This window comes from Dendrobium catenatum, unplaced genomic scaffold, assembly GCF_001605985.2.
Source record: "Dendrobium catenatum unplaced genomic scaffold, ASM160598v2 fragScaff_scaffold_414, whole genome shotgun sequence".
Classification (NCBI taxonomy): domain Eukaryota; kingdom Viridiplantae; phylum Streptophyta; class Magnoliopsida; order Asparagales; family Orchidaceae; genus Dendrobium; species Dendrobium catenatum.
In genome coordinates this window covers 2,318,579-2,334,606 of record NW_021318876.1, presented here as the reverse complement: position 1 = coordinate 2,334,606, position 16,028 = coordinate 2,318,579, and the positions used below count along the sequence as shown (strand labels likewise).

Here is a 16,028-nt window from a genome sequence, read left to right as displayed (position 1 = left end):
GATGGCAGGCAACAGAGGACGTAAAGACTGTAGTCAAGTGATGGTGGTCGGAAGAGTCGTAGTCGGGCGATGGAGCTCAGAAGGACCATAGTAGAAGGGTGATAGTGATCATAAAGACCATTGTTTGGTGACGGAGGTCGGAAGGACCGTAGTAGGCAGGCGACAGAGATCGAAAAGATCGTATTCTGGTGATAGAGGTAGGAAGGACTGTAGTTTGATGACAGAGGTCGGAAAGATCATAGCGGCGGGCGATAATGGTCAGAAAGATTATTGTTGGGTAATGGTGGTCGGAAGGACCACAGTCGACTGGCGACGGAGGTCAGAAAGCTTATTGTTAGGCGATGGAGGTTGGAAAGATCATAACCAGCATTCGATGAAGGTCAAAAAGGCCTTATCAGGTCACAAAGGTCGGAAAGACCGTAGTAAGTGGGCGATGAAGGTCAGAAGGATCACCGTTGGCATGTAATGGAGGTCTTAAGGATTGTAGTCGGCGGGCGACATTGGTTAAGAAGATTATTATATGGTGATGGGGGTTAGAAGGATCGTAGTCGGCAGACGACGGATGTAGGAAAGAATGTAGTCTGACAACAGAGGTCGAAAGAACCTTAGTCGGCGAGCGACAGTGGTTAGAAAGATTGTTGTCAAGCGACGGAGGTCGAAAAGACCATTGTCAGACGATGGAGGTTAGAAAGACTGACGATAAAAGGTGGTCGGGCGTAAGTCAAGCAATAATTTGTTGTCGAGTAGAAGTCCAATGAAAGTCCGATTATGGTTGGTGGTCGGCCGTAAATTAGGAAATAATTGGTGGCCAGGCTGAAGTCCGATGAAGTTAGTGGCTGCGAATAAGTTTGGCGATAGTCCGACAACAATGAGTGGCTGGGCGGCCACACTTGATTTTGAGTGTTTGGATGGTCTTGATTGGATCATATGACATGATTTAACCAAGTTTGATGGTTTGATCAAGTCCAATCAAGTGTGATTTGGCTTATGATGGGTTTGGAAAAAATTCAAGGTGTATAGTTGAATGGTCTTGGAGGTTTAGAAAGCTTGATTGGATTGGATTTGACTATACATGGTGAACTGACCATATGTTGATCGGATTTGACCAGACATGGGTTTGGTTGACCAAGTAAATTGTTGACTTTGTTAGGGTGACCAATCAAGCCCAAATCACTAATGGATGTCATCAAGGTATTTGAAAAGAGTTTAAGATAGGTTTGGAGCTCAATTGATTATGAATAAGGCTTAAAAGTTGATCTGGTCAACTAGGTCAAACTAAGGGTTTGGTTTGAGCTCAACAATTTTATTTTGATCATTGGAGATTAATGGATGTGGTGTCATGAGTTAGAATGATCATTTGGGTCAAAATTACCATTTGGATCCTTAAGGGGCCATTTGGCCAACCAGGTTGGACCATGGCATGGGTTTCAATCCAAAAGATTTAAAATAACATTTTGAGTCAATGTACATGGTCCCATGCAATGGTGAAGACATTTGAATTAAAATCATCATTTAAGCCCTTAAAGGGCAATTTGGTCAAAACATATTTACTTAGTCAATTAGGTTTGACCAAAGCTAGGTTGAGTCCAATATACTTCTAATGGTGTTTAGGATGCATTATAAGATATTTTAGGATTTGATTTGACTGTGCCATGTTGAATGTTTAGTTGAAACTTCAATTTTGCCCTTAAGGGGCATTTTGCTCATTTTAACCCATGGTTAACTGAGGATCGAATTGGGTCCACCAAAATGGAGTTTTATACTCAACATATTATAACAAAGGATATGAACATGATCAAAGGTCTAGAGGAAGGTTCCAAGGTCAAATTCTAAAAAGTGACAGGTCTAGTGGCATATGCTGTAAATATTTAAAGGTTTTGCAACATTTGAAAATTAATTTAGTTTATGAGGCTAGAGATGTCAGATTGAACTCAAATCTTGAGGGTTGAACCTAGATATGTGCCTAATCAATATGTAATTAATAGATTATAAATCGAGGGTCATTTGATTGAGTTTTAAAGTGGTTAAAAAATCACTCAAAAAGGGTTTCATAACATAGGCCTTTAGCCCTAGATTTTGGTCTGGAATTCTGGATTTGAGCAGGATTTTAGATTTGATGGATTAAATTTGAAGTATCCAAATCAATCATAATCAGTTAAATGATTGGGTAGGGTTGAATTTCTATTGGAGATTGATTGAAGATTGATTGGAATATAGATTGGAGATTAATTGGGGTTTGATTGAACAATGATTGAAGTACGGATTAATTAAAATTTGGATTGAAGTTTGAATTAATTAAAGTTTGGATTGATTGAGATCTAGATTAAATGAAGCTTGAATTGATTGAAGTATAAATTGAAGTCTAGGTTGGAGATTGAGTTAAAGTATGGGTTGAAGATTGAATTGTTCTAGATGATTGACAACTTGATAATTGTCAGTTGTCAACCATTTGATCAATATGTAAAAGTCTGAATGGATCATAGTGACCTCATATAAAAATGAGGTCAACACCGACCCGACAGGTAACCCAGATTTTACCGGGTCGAGTCCTCTCATAGTCGCGCATTACGTGCAAGCGATAAAGTGGGCCAGTGGGAGAGGCAGACGACTGGACTAGTCCTCTTCCAGTCTCATGGTATCAAGAACCATTACGAACGGGCCGAGTGCCGGCGGTGCTGAGCTAGTTTAGGGTTGTGGTGGCGCAGTGTGGAGCTAGCCTAAGGTTCAGACATCTGACCGAGCGCCAATGGCGAGACAACGAGGCTGCATAATAGAAGGATTTCTACAGCGGGAGTTAGGGTCAAGTCGATTTTGGTTCATTCTCGGGTTTTCAAGTTAACCCGAACTCAACTCGATTTTTGAAACATGTCAGTTTGTTGAACACGAATCCGACCCGTTTGACAAACCGGATGACCCTAACCTGAAATTCTTGGGTTGCATTCAAGTCGAGTTTTCGGGTCGTGTTAAATATTGACACCTCTAGTTTTTGAGTTAGAGACTTTATAATAAAATTAATTTCTTCTCAACATTGCAATAATGAAAATATATTTCAACATATTTGAAATTTTTATTGTGAAGTTGTCATGAAAAAAAATAACTTAATTAATCTGATTGTAATAAAAATAGTTATTTATCACATTAATTTTAAAAAATTGTGAAAAAATTAATAAAAATTAATAATCAAATAAAATTATAATTATTATTTGAAAACAAAATAGTGAAAAGCTCTTTCAAACAAATCCATTACCATTATCATAAAGTTGCAAGTTCCTATGCCTTTTACCTTTACTAGCCAATATTATGAAGGCTTATAATTTCTTCTGAAAATTAGTTGGACGAGTGCAACAGTTTTTATATATATATATATATATTTAGATCAATTAAATCAAATTCATACACATATTATATATTCAAAATCTCTTAATTGATAGTCAAAATTCTTGATCAAAACTCAAAGATTGACAGATATTTGTTATGGAATATATTCATCTTAAAAACTAATATAATTACGATGGTTTATAATGCACACCACATCTCTGCCTTAGGAGAAATTATTACGTGCAAAGTCTGGACGTAGATCTATGTCCTGATTCCAATAAAAATATGACACATATTTTAATACAAGTTGTGTATAAATTTGTATTTATACACAATATATATTGGTAGATATATGGTTGTTTAGGAGTAGTACTTTCTTTTAAGGCATGTAGCCTTTTATGTGGCCTAATTGTCTATAAATACTTGTAGCAATTGCTTGTAATGACAGCTTTTGAGATATGAATAAAATTTGAGTTTAGTTTGTTCGCTTGCAAAGACAATCAAGTTGCCGGTGCAAATTCCATTGCGATAAGTGAAATTTGTATTTCTTTGACACTCTTGTGCTATTTTTTGTTTGATTCACATCTTCTCTAGCGATCCCGACCATAAATTTAAATTTTATTTAGTTTCTTGAGAAATCCTCAAAATCCCTAATCAGTATAATCAGTTCTTTTTTCTTTTTAACTTATGCATAACATCTTGATAATTTTTGTTAGACCTTAGAAGTTTATATTCTAACGAGTAAATTATTTTTAATGTATGTTTCCAGGGCTTCAAGCGAACCAAACGTTCGACGAGCTACTCGTTGTTCGGTTCGATTAAAGCTCGTTTGTGATCATTTAATTAGCTAAACAAACAAACTTGAACAATATTTTAAATACTCGATTCTTAAATAAACAAACTTGAACACTAATGCGTTCGGCTCATTTATGTTCACGAACAACATCATTTGAAGTTCGTGAACAAGCTCGACATTAAGCTCGATAAGAAGCTTGATAAAAGCTTGATTCATGTTCGATTTTGAACTCGTGAATAAGCTAGATAAAAATAATTAATATTTGACTATAAAATTAATAAATATAAATAATCATTGCCTTTGTTACATAGACAATTGCTTTTATTATGAATGTGTTTGTTCATAGATATGTTCATGAACGTATTTGTTTAATAGTTAAAAAAAATTCCTTAAATATGTTCGCGAACAAGCTTGATAAGCACTAAACGAACGAACATGAACTGAACATGAACTGAACATGAACACTCATTAATTTAAATGAACCAAACATGAACACAAACAATAAAGCTCGAACAAACATGAACCAAACTTGAACAAGCTTATATTAAATGAACACAAACATGAACACTCACATACTCGGCTCGGCTCAGTTTGTTTGCAGCCCAAGGCGCAGATGAACAGTGCAACGCCAATATTGACGTTACACTGTTCATCCGCGATCAAATGACTTCAAAAATGACAGTAAGTTGGAGCAAAGCAAGAACGACAAAAATGTTTACCGTTCCATTGGAGTTGCCCTTAGGATAACTTCATAATGAGCTCTTGGGACTTAGTCCAATATTAGTACGGATTGTGTGGACATGCAAACTCTTAGAGCTTATGTTATCGATTTCAATAGAAAGTGGGATTATCACTTAATGCTGGTAGATTTTGTCTGTAGTAATAGCTCAAAGAAGAAACCTTCCGTATTTCGTCGTTAAATTGTCATATCTGCCATTCCGTATTTCGTCGTTAAATTGTCATATCTGCCATCGATCGCCGCCGAATCCCCTTTCCAGCTATCTCCGATCTCTCCTCTTCTCCGATGGCTGCGGCGGAGCTTAAAGAAAGTCTCCTCCCACCAATACCCTCAACATCCTCTTCCTACACCAGCGCCAATGTTTCCTCCAGCCGACGCCTCTTCTTCCCTGGCATGGACGTCATCGGCCTCAAGAAGCGTGGCCAGGGCCTTCGCTCCTGGATCCGCGTCGATGCTAGAACAGGAATCTCACAGTCTATCGAGCTCGACAAGTTCTCGATCATGAAGCGCTGCGACCTGCCGGCGCGCGATATCCGCCTCCTCGACCCGCTCTTTGTGTACCCCTCCACGATTCTCGGCCGCGAGCGGGCGATCGTTGTAAATCTCGAGCAGATCCGCTGTATAATTACTGCCGATGAAGTCCTTCTTGTCAATTCCCTGGATCCCTACGTGCTGCAGTATGTTGAGGAGCTGGGGCGCCGCATAGCCGCAAACAAGGGGCAGGATACCGTTTCCTTCGGTGGCCGGGCTGCGTTGCCGGATTACCTGCCGTTTGAGTTTAGAGCTCTTGAGGCCGCGCTCGAGGCTGCTTGCACGTCTCTTGATTTGCAGGTGTGGTAGATTTTGTTCTTATGGATTTAGTGTAAGATAATGGGACGTCATCCTATTAGGGTTCTCAATTTGAAACATTGGAGGGAAAATTTATTATTTCCATGTATTGCAAAACCGATAGCAGCATGCATGCTTGTTTTTAGTACTTCAAAGGAATGCTCTACTGGTAGCTTCCAAGTATTCCTTTGGCTTGGAAATGGGAAGAAAACGGATGTTTCTTTGAGTTAGAACATTGTTATGTCTTGGTTGTTATTAACTCTACTCATATATAACTGTCAATTGTACGTCCCTGTTTAAATTTGATGCTCATTTAAGAGTTTGTTTGTAAGGAGATTTATCTCGTAATTGACTTACAGGGGTTCGTACCTCCATTTCCCTTTTTTTTCTTTTTAAGAAATAAGATTATGTTATAAAATTAGGATAAAAAAAGGCTATTTAGGGATCAATATCATACAATTTTCCTTTGGGGGATTTACAAACATACCATAAAATTATTATTTATTTATCTTATGCCTAACAACAACAACAACAACATCAAGCCTTTATCCCACTACGTGGGGTCGGCTACATGAATCCTTTTTCTCCATTGTGTCCTATTAAAAGTCAAATTCTCGTTTAAATCTAAAAAAGAAACGTCATTCCTAATATTTTCTAACCAAGTCTTTTTAGGTCTACCCCTACCTTTCTTAACAGAAGTCAAATCTAATACCTCTACTCTCCTAACCGCACCATCGCAAGGCCGCCGTTTTATGTGACCAAACCATCTAAGGCGACTTTCTCTAATCTTATTTTCTACTGGAGCTACTCCAACCTTTTCACGTATATGCTCATTTCGTATCCTATCTCTAAGGGTAAAGCCACTCATCCACCTAAGCATCCTCATCTCTGCCACACTTAACTTAGTATTATGCTTCTCTTTTAAAGGCCAACATTCGGCACCATAAAGCATTGCAAGCCTCACTACCATCTTATAGAATTTTCCCTTAAGTTTGAGGGGTACATTTCTATCACATAACAAGCCCGATGCATTCCTCCACTTAAACCATCCAACTTGAATTCTGCTGATAATATCCCCATCTATTTCCCCATCACTCTGAACAATAGATCCAAGATATCTAAAACGTGTACTCTTATTAATGACTTGATCGCCCAAAGTCACAATCCCCTCACTAGGTCTATTACTACTAAAATTACACTCCATATATTCCGTTTTAGATCTACTCAAGCGAAAACCTTTAGACTCTAAGGTTGACCTCCATAATTCAAGTTTACCTTCAACTCCCTCTCTAGTCTTATCAACAAGAAGAATATCATCAGCAAAAAGCATACACCAAGGTACATCCTCTTGCAAATGTCTAGTGAGAACATCCATGACTAAAGCAAAAAGATAAGGGCTTAAGGCTGATCCTTGATGTAACCCAACCGAAATAGGGAAATACTTGGTCAATCCACCTTGTGTTTGAACACAAGTAATAGCTCCTGCATACATATCTTTAATGATTTGAATATAAGCATTATTGACTCCTTTCTTTTCAAGAACTCTCCATAGCACTTCTCTTGGAACTTTATCATATGCTTTTTCTAAATCAATAAATATCTTATGCCTAAATCTTTGTATTTATTTGTGTACCACTTTAGTGCCAAAATCACATCAAAACATATTCATACAAAATATATATTTTACTTTAAAGAATTTAATTTTACTAGTATTTTATGTGATTTATAAAAATTTAGCTGTTAGATATGCAAATTTATAAGAATTTTATGGTATGTATGTAAATCCCCCTCTTCTTTTCCCTTTAAAATTCCATTTAGATTAAGATTAGTTGCCTGAATAGCAAGAGGTTAATAAGGAAGGAGAACTTTCTTTAATGATGCCCAAGGTGCTAGCATATAGTCTTTAATTATTTGGTCATCTTGAACCATTTGATTTGACACCTGTCCTGACATCAGAAGGAACAACTGGTTAAATATCAGTATCTATCAATGCTTTGTTTATCAGATGGCTCTTTTTTCTGTACTAAAGAAGTAGCTTTATTATGAACGAACGGGATTATGCATGAAAAGAGGAAATTGAAGCTGAATATATTGGAATTTAAGAAGGTCCTGTACTGATCATATGATACTGAATGATTATGAACGTTTGAATAAATATGATTATTGGAGGATTTGAATTTTTAGAGTGCAAGGAAATTCTGATAGGAGCATGACTAGAATGGAAGGGATGTGAGCTATCCTCAAAATTAATTTGGTCCACTAGCTTCAGTCTTTATGCATGAGAGAAGCCCTAGATTGTCTATCCTAAAATTTTCATCCTAAAATTTTCATGAAACCAAATGATGGAACTTAATCATTAAAAAGAATTTTATGAAGTATGAAGTGGCCGTGCTTCTTTCAAATATGAGTCATTGGGAGAACTTGCATGTAGTCTTACCCCTATGTTACTATTAGGATCGTTTTCGTACTTCCTATTCTTGATCTCCATGTGGCCATAGGAGTAATTAAAGCATCGCCTCTTGGCCCACATTTGTCCATAATATTGAACCTACATGTCATACATAATACCAAAATAATTATAATACAATAAGATATATATACATCTATCAAGAAAAAATATATGTTATTAGCATTCCATTCAACTTTTTTTTTTTTTGTTACTCTTTATATTTTTCTATTACATGACAATGAATTGGTAGAATAATAATGCACCTTAAGCATAATCGACTAGTATAATATATATATATATATATATATATATATTTGCATTTGATTGTATACATATGGAGGGGCAATCTTTGTGACTTACTTTCTTAAGTATTGAAGAAATAAACTGATCTGAGCGGCGGAATTGTACTGTGGGTTTATGTCTTGGAGACCTCTTTGTTTTGTGGAGCTTTTTATCATCACGAGCTCATTAGAATAAATCTTGCAACTTATAAAGCAGCAGAAACTGGTTAAAATATTAGAAGTGCACTCCTAACCGAAGTAATGTGCTGATATTCATGAGAAGCATGCAAACGTATGTATCAAGGCATTATTGTGGTACTTTGGTAGCAAATACTTATTTCCTTATCTTGTTAGTTGGCCCGAACAAATAGCTCTGCTATATCAACCTACCAAGGAATAAAATGTGGTACCATAGTGGGCATGTCATGATTGCAGCCAATAGAAGAACATAAATATAAATGGCTAAGTAGCTCTAAAATCATACAAATTAAAGAAACAAATGAATGAGAGAGAAATGAGAGGGTATAGATATGATTTGTGACCTTCTTTTACATTTTCAGGCTATCTCAAAATACCTCTTAATGATCCATAAATTCCCCTGTCAAATGCTTAGGTTATAACTTTGTTCTTATCTTACATTTTACAAGTGACTGTTAAATGAGTACATTATAAAACAACAACTATTAATTTGGATCTTGGAAAGTTTCTTTTTATTCCTAACAGTCTAATCATTCACTCTAATTTCTATTACTCCAAAATTTCTTAAAGTTTTCTGGCAATTATATTATTTTGCTACTTTCCTTTTCTGCCACCGTTCAATTTATTTGGGTTGTTTATCCTGTTCTGCTCATTCATTGATGTTGTTCTGTATAAATTTGCTAGTTCGCGCCACTCATCTTCTCCATCTTCCAGATATCTTTGTTCTTTAAAATGTGCTTAGCATTTATCTGCTTTCCCTTGCGTGTTAGTCGATATAAATACTTATGCATTAATTAATTTTAACGTTAACGTTTTGATTTTGTTGTGTATGCTCTTTAAATGTCTCCCATAATCTCCTTCAATTCTTACAAATTATGGCAATGCAAAAGTCGTATGCTAAAAGAAAATTTACGAGATGTGCCCTTTTTGGAAGAGCTCCTAATATTTTTTACCTCTCTATTTTACTGATGAGCTCTTTTATGCATCATAGTGATGCGGAACTATAGCACCTATTTGGCCTGGTTGTTTGTACAAGTTGTGTCTTATATCTACGGGCTATTGACTTGTTACGGATCTTTCCCTTTTGTGGGTGCTTTACGTCTTTTGCTTTTTCCTGGTTGCTTGTACTAAGCTACTTATCTACGATTTTTTTAATTGTCTTGTTTTGTGTGAATTGTTCTGTATTACATAACAGCTTGTCAAAGTAGCTTAAGAAAATTTGCCTTTTGCAAACTAGATTGGATTCAAGACATTTGATCTTTGTTTATGTTTATTTATTTATTTATTTTCATTTTTGATGTCATTGTCTTCATCATAATAATTTGATTGTCTAATCTCAACTATTTATGGTTGGCTCTATAAATCTTTATTTTTATTCATTCTTTCATGGTGTCATGATATATGTTCTAAATGTATTTTAAACATTGTCATTGCTAGATCACAAGTCCTGGATGAGAAAACTAGAGGGTTGTATTAGGTAATCGACAACCAACGTAAAACTTGTCATTTTTTTTAGATTTAAATGAGAATTTAACTCTTAACAGGACACAATGGAGGAAAAAAAGGATTAATGTAGCCGACCCCACATAATGGGATAAAAGCTTGATGTTGTTGTTGTATTCTCCAATATTAAGTCCAAACCACTCAAGTCTATTTTTATATATTTTTAAAATTTCTTGGTGAGTAAACTTCAATGAATTCTTTTTGAAATTTTGCTCGTTTCAGGCTGAAGACTTACAAGTTGAATCATATCCTTTTTTAGATCAACTAACATCCACAATCAGTACCAAAAACTTGGAACTTGTTCGTCGTTTAAAAAGCAGACTTGTTGCTTTGACCAGAAGGGTTCAGAAAGTATGCCATTGGTTCTTCTATAGCTCATGCAGATTTGTTTCCTTTGTTCTTCGCTGATGATTCAAGTTATTTTGTGAAGGTGAGAGATGAGATTCAGCAGTTGATGGATGATGATGGGGATATGGCTGAAATGTACCTTACTGAAAAGAAAATCAGGATGGAAAATTCATTCAACGATGATCAGCCTTTGCCAGTCTATAATTCTGCTGGCCCTATAGTTTCTTGTTCTGCTCCTGTTACTCCTGTTTCTTCCCCACCTAAACCTAGGAAACTTGACAAAACCATGAGCCTTGCTTGGAGTAAGCAGAGTATCAGCTCAAGGAGTTCAGAAAGTAGTGCTGAAACGATAGATGAGCTCGAAATGTTGTTAGAGGCCTATTTTGTGGTTATTGATGACACTCTGAACAAGCTAACATCGGTAATCACTTGTTTTTTTTTTCCTTTTTTTTTTGCTTCGTTGTTTTTGCATGGTTGAGATATGCTTTAATTTGTCTTTGCCCTCTTTCAGCTGAAGGAATACATTGATGACACAGAGGATTTCATCAGCATTCAGCTGGTATTTTCCTTTTGCTATTCCTTTCAATTTAATTGATTTTAGCCCTGAATTGAATATTCTACTTGACCTTCCATGTTAAAAATGGTCATAAGATGACGTTACATAGCAGTTCATTAAAAATAGGTGGTGATAAAATATCTCATGCGCCAAATTTATGAAGGGTGGTTTAAAGCCCTGGACGGCTTTGATCCGTGGAATGAATCTCATTGATGTAGCTGATCTAAAGGAGAAATTATTTGGTGCGGAGTCCAGACGTAACTCTACGTCCGGACTCCAATTAAATTTGGACATGTGGATATTCACTGAGCTCTTTTGTAAGGAAAATTTCTTAGAAATTTATAATGTGTAATTCATTGTGTTTTTGTTGTCCTTTTGTTGCGTTTTTACTGTGCTTTTGCTTCCATTTTGCTGCGCTTTCACTTTTGCTACCCTTTCACTATGCTTTTGCTGTCCTTTTGCTGCGCTTTTATTTTTGTTGCTCTTTTGCTATGTTTTTGCTTTGTGAGCAGTGAAATGCCGCGATGAAAAATAAAATGACCTAAAAAAATGAAATCCAATTGAATCTCCACGTGTCCACTACACTTGTCAAAATTTAATTGGAGTCCGGACGTAGAGCTAGGTCCGGACTCCGCACCAAATAATTTCTCGATCTAAGGCCTTAAACATATTTCACAGTAATTTTCATAGCACTAGTAAAGTACTATATTGTCTTGGAGCTGCGTTGATGAGAACTGAATAAACCAGAAATCTAATGCCATTCCTTCCATCCTTTTATTATATTACACAGCATAGATGCTTCTCTCTCTCTCTCTCTCTCTTTATATATATATATATATATATATATATATATATATATATATGATCATCATCAAACATCCCATTGGATTCGGGTTCAACTATATTTTTCTCGAACAACTGACTTTATTCTTTCAATTCTACTTTCGTTAGAAAAACAGAAAATGGTCCATGCCACAGCTAATTTATGATGTTTTCAGGACTCTGTTCAGAATCAGCTCATCCAATTTGAGCTGCGACTAACAACTGTAACATTCATTACTGCAATATTTGGTGTGGTTGCTGGAATATTTGGCATGAACTTCGAAGTCCCATTGTTTGAGGAACCATTTGCATTCCTATGGGTACTCGCTACCACTGGAGCTTGTGGGCTGTTGATATTCTTAGGCTTCTTTTGTTATTTCAGGTACAGAAGACTAATGCCAATGTAAAGATCAAATGGATTTCTGGAGATAAGTGTCCTCCGATCATTTTGTTATAAAATTTTATTGGATTTTTGTTTCAAATTCATATTTTTTGCTCTTGGAGAAAAATGATAAAGTTTTGAAATTACATAGCCCAACTTGATCTGTTGGATGAGAGCTTTAGCTACTAACGAATATATGTATGAGTTTAACTTAATTGGCTCAAATGTTCAAAAAAAGTGATGAAATTATAGATGTTTTTCAGGTTTAGCCTAAAATACATTTCTTAGGCAAATAATCTTTTTTATTTTATTTTTAAGATTCAGGTTTCGTTTGGGATGACTTTTTTATTACTTTTTAAAGCATTTTTTTAGTTAAAATATTTTAACTAACACATGAAGAATGAGTGTACTTGGGGATGTTCGGTTGCAATTATTTATAATTTAGATATATTTTACATGCATAAAATAAATTCAATGCATTTAAAATATTTTTTACTTGGTTAAATAAATTTAGGCGATTATTTTTTTATATTTTGGAATAGGGCTGCAAGCGAACCAAACGTTTGACGAGCTACTCGTTATTCGGTTCGATTAAAGCTCGTTTGCGATCGTTTAATTAACTAAACAAACAAACTTGAACAATATTTTAAATACTCGATTCTTAAATAAACAAACTTGAACACTAATGCGTTCGGCTCATTTATGTTCGCGAACAATATTATTTGAAGTTCGTGAACAAGCTCGATAAGAAGCTCGTTTCGTGTTCGATTTTGAACTTGTGAATAAGCTCGATAAAAATAATTAATATTTGACTATATAATTAATAAATATAAATAATCATTACATTTGTTACATAGACAATTGCTTTTATTATAAATGTGTTTGTTCATAGATATGTTCATGAACGTGTTTGTTTGATAGTTAAAAAAATTCGTTAAATATGTTCGCGAACAAGCTCGATAAACACTAAATGAACGAACATGAACTGAACATTAACCGAACATGAACACTCTTAATTTAAATGAATCAAACATGAACACAAACGCTAAAGCTCGAACAAACATGAACCAAACTTGAACAAGCTGATATTAAATGAACACAAATATGAACACTCACATACTCGGCTCGTTTCGTTTGCAGCCCTATTTTGGAATGCTATGATGTGAATGTTTTTTTCTAACTTTTTTCCCCTGTTAGGGAACAACGAATTAAGGATCAGCTTTAGGCTACAATTGGTAGGCATCATGATGTGGAGGCCATGAAGAGCTTTATGATTTGGTTTATTCTGAATTTTTGCCCAGTTAGGGCGAACTCAGAATACACTGAAAAATGATCTATTATAGGGGTTTGGAATTCTTCAATTTTTTTTCTTAATTAGTTTAATCTCAACTAAACATTCAAAAATTAAACTTTCAGCATTTTAATTAGAATACACTCAAAATACTGTCAACTAAATGGCCTTTAAATTGGGGAGATTATAGTTGGAAAATTATTAATAGTTGTTTCTTGATTATGGGGTATTTGAAGGGCAAGTTTTGAAAGACAACCATGAGGATTAGCTTGGCAATGGTTAGGTTGAAGGTTTGTGCAAGGTAAAGGGTATAGAAATCTTAAGGAAGAGAATTGACTGTATGGTTTGGTATTTATAGTCATGAGATTGAGGTGATGATGACATGGCTACAAACTTTGTCTATGACATGAGGCATTGAGGTTGGCATGTCCTTTTTGACAGAAATTGTGGTATGCACACCTTGGCAATGTAGAAGCAATGAGCTTGTGTTATTTGAGTGCATGTGCATAATAAATGGTGACTCATTGCCCTGACATGAAATCATTTAACGACATAAAATGAGCTCAAGAGCCCAGCAAGTTACTAAAATCCTATAATTGAATTCAAAGTACGGTAAGTAAGTAGTAAGAATGTTGTCAATTAATTCAAAATAATAACAATTATATGATCAATAATCAATACATAAATAGTAAAACTTGCATGAAATAGCAATAGAGTCTATAAATGGTAAATTAGTACGACATGAAAACCAGTAAAATAGTACAGTGGAAAAAGCATCAAATCAATATGGGTGTTGAATTGATAAAACAATTATCGTATCACTAATATCAATCAGTAAAGAAATTGTATAAAGTGATAAAATCAAAGCATCAGTAAAGTATGTCGAAATCATGTTAATGCAATAAAACCTTATAATGATATACATATGTTATACAATTAATATATATTAATATCAAATCAATATTTTAATCACATGCTTAGTCTACACGTGCTTAGTATATCACATGCTCAATATTAGTACAAAGAATCAATAATCATAATAGTAACAATGAATCATTAATAATATCAAACAATATCGATGGTCATATCGATAGCAGTATCAATATAATGTTGTCAGTAAAATCGATGGCAATTAAAGTAAAGCAATGTAGTAACAGTAATTATTAATAATAACAATAAATCAATATAGGATTAGTAAAGACGGACAATAACAGTGAATCTATAACATGTATTTCGATGATCACACTTAAATAAGTAAGAAATCCTGGCTTAAACGGTGTTTTACAGTATAAATAATCTTTAATAGATAATTGTTGGCTTAGTAAATAAAGTCGTCACTCTTTTGTCAGTTAGCATAGTAATAACTCATTATCACTCCCAATCAGTATCACATGAATTAGTCGAGGATATCACTAAATTACATATTTAAAGGAAAACTTATCGGTCCACCATCATGTACATGTCAATCAATGTTCAACTAATGAGTGAACCAGTCTTTACTTAACTTTTACACATATTACAATAAAAATAATAACGATTAGCTATTACCCAATTACATATATATTTTTATTCTCAATGGTTTTATTAATAGCTTAATTATCGGTCCACCATCATGTACATGTCAATCAATGTTCAACTAATGAGTGAACCAGTCTTTACTTAACTTTTACACATATTACAATAAAAATAATAACGATTAGCTATTACCCAATTACATATATATTTTTATACTTGTTTTATTAATATTATGCTTAAATAAAAATACTTAATTTATATAGAGTGTAAATCATAAAAAATTCAATAACCTTTATTTTATATGATAACATTCAGAAATATTACAATAAAAATATTCAGGATAATCAATATGATAACATACAAAAAATTGTGCGGTAAAAAAACTCGATAAAAAAAAAAACATAAAGTAAAATCAGTTTTGAGGAGAAGTTAGTGGTCAAAATTAAAATATTTGAAAACAAAGATAGGATTAAAATTACCTACTTCGATCTGAACAATATTTGTAAAAGGGACAAAACGATCCAAAGACCAAAAATTCAGATCTCCCTTAAGGATTTGGGCACAAAATCAATAAAAAAAAAATTCGCGACTTGTCTTAACCCTAGGAAGAACTCTCTTAGATCATTTCCTAATTTTGACCGGCTAGTATTAGCTAATTGACCCAAGAGAAGGTGCATACCTAATAGAGGAGATGCACCCGTTAGGAATTTTTTGAGGCAAAATAAGATGCCATTTGGCCTATACATGAATTTATGTTAAGAAAAAAGTTTATCTAAGAGGAGATGTTGGTTAGTTAATCAAGATTAATGAGTAATGAGTGTTATACTTAGTTTTGAGCTAGCTAATTTATGGCTTGACTAAATAATGGATTTAGTCCTAGGGTGATGTTATAGACTCCTTTAAGGATTAGGTTGATAAAGTTAGGGTCTTCATGATAGGCATGAAGATTGCTAACCTTACGAGAAAGGACTAGCTCGACCGTATATGAGATCCAAGGAGCTA

At 34.6% G+C, this 16,028-nt stretch overlaps 1 protein-coding gene across 1 annotated transcript; it reads left to right on the top strand.

The window, feature by feature from the left end:
* Window positions 1-4,993: 4,993 nt before the first annotated feature.
* Window positions 4,994-12,311, top strand: LOC110093104 (magnesium transporter MRS2-10). The gene is made up of 5 exons (XM_028694214.1): window positions 4,994-5,684; window positions 10,335-10,463; window positions 10,543-10,881; window positions 10,972-11,019; window positions 12,015-12,311. Exons 1-5 carry the CDS (start codon window positions 5,139-5,141, stop codon window positions 12,243-12,245), a joined length of 1,293 nt encoding a protein of 430 aa, XP_028550047.1. The 5' UTR covers window positions 4,994-5,138; the 3' UTR covers window positions 12,246-12,311.
* The last annotated feature ends 3,717 nt before the right edge of the window (window positions 12,312-16,028 follow it).

What these genes read in the sequence shown, in the direction of transcription:
- LOC110093104 (XM_028694214.1), top strand. Translation starts at nt 5,139, where the DNA reads ATGGCTGCGGCGGAGCTTAAAGAAAGTCTCCTCCCACCAATACCCTCA. An exon ending in GCACGTCTCTTGATTTGCAG is followed by an intron (nt 5,685 to 10,334) that starts GTGTGGTAGATT and finishes TGCTCGTTTCAG; the next exon opens with GCTGAAGACTTACAAGTTGA. An exon ending in TGACCAGAAGGGTTCAGAAA is followed by an intron (nt 10,464 to 10,542) that starts GTATGCCATTGG and finishes TATTTTGTGAAG; the next exon opens with GTGAGAGATGAGATTCAGCA.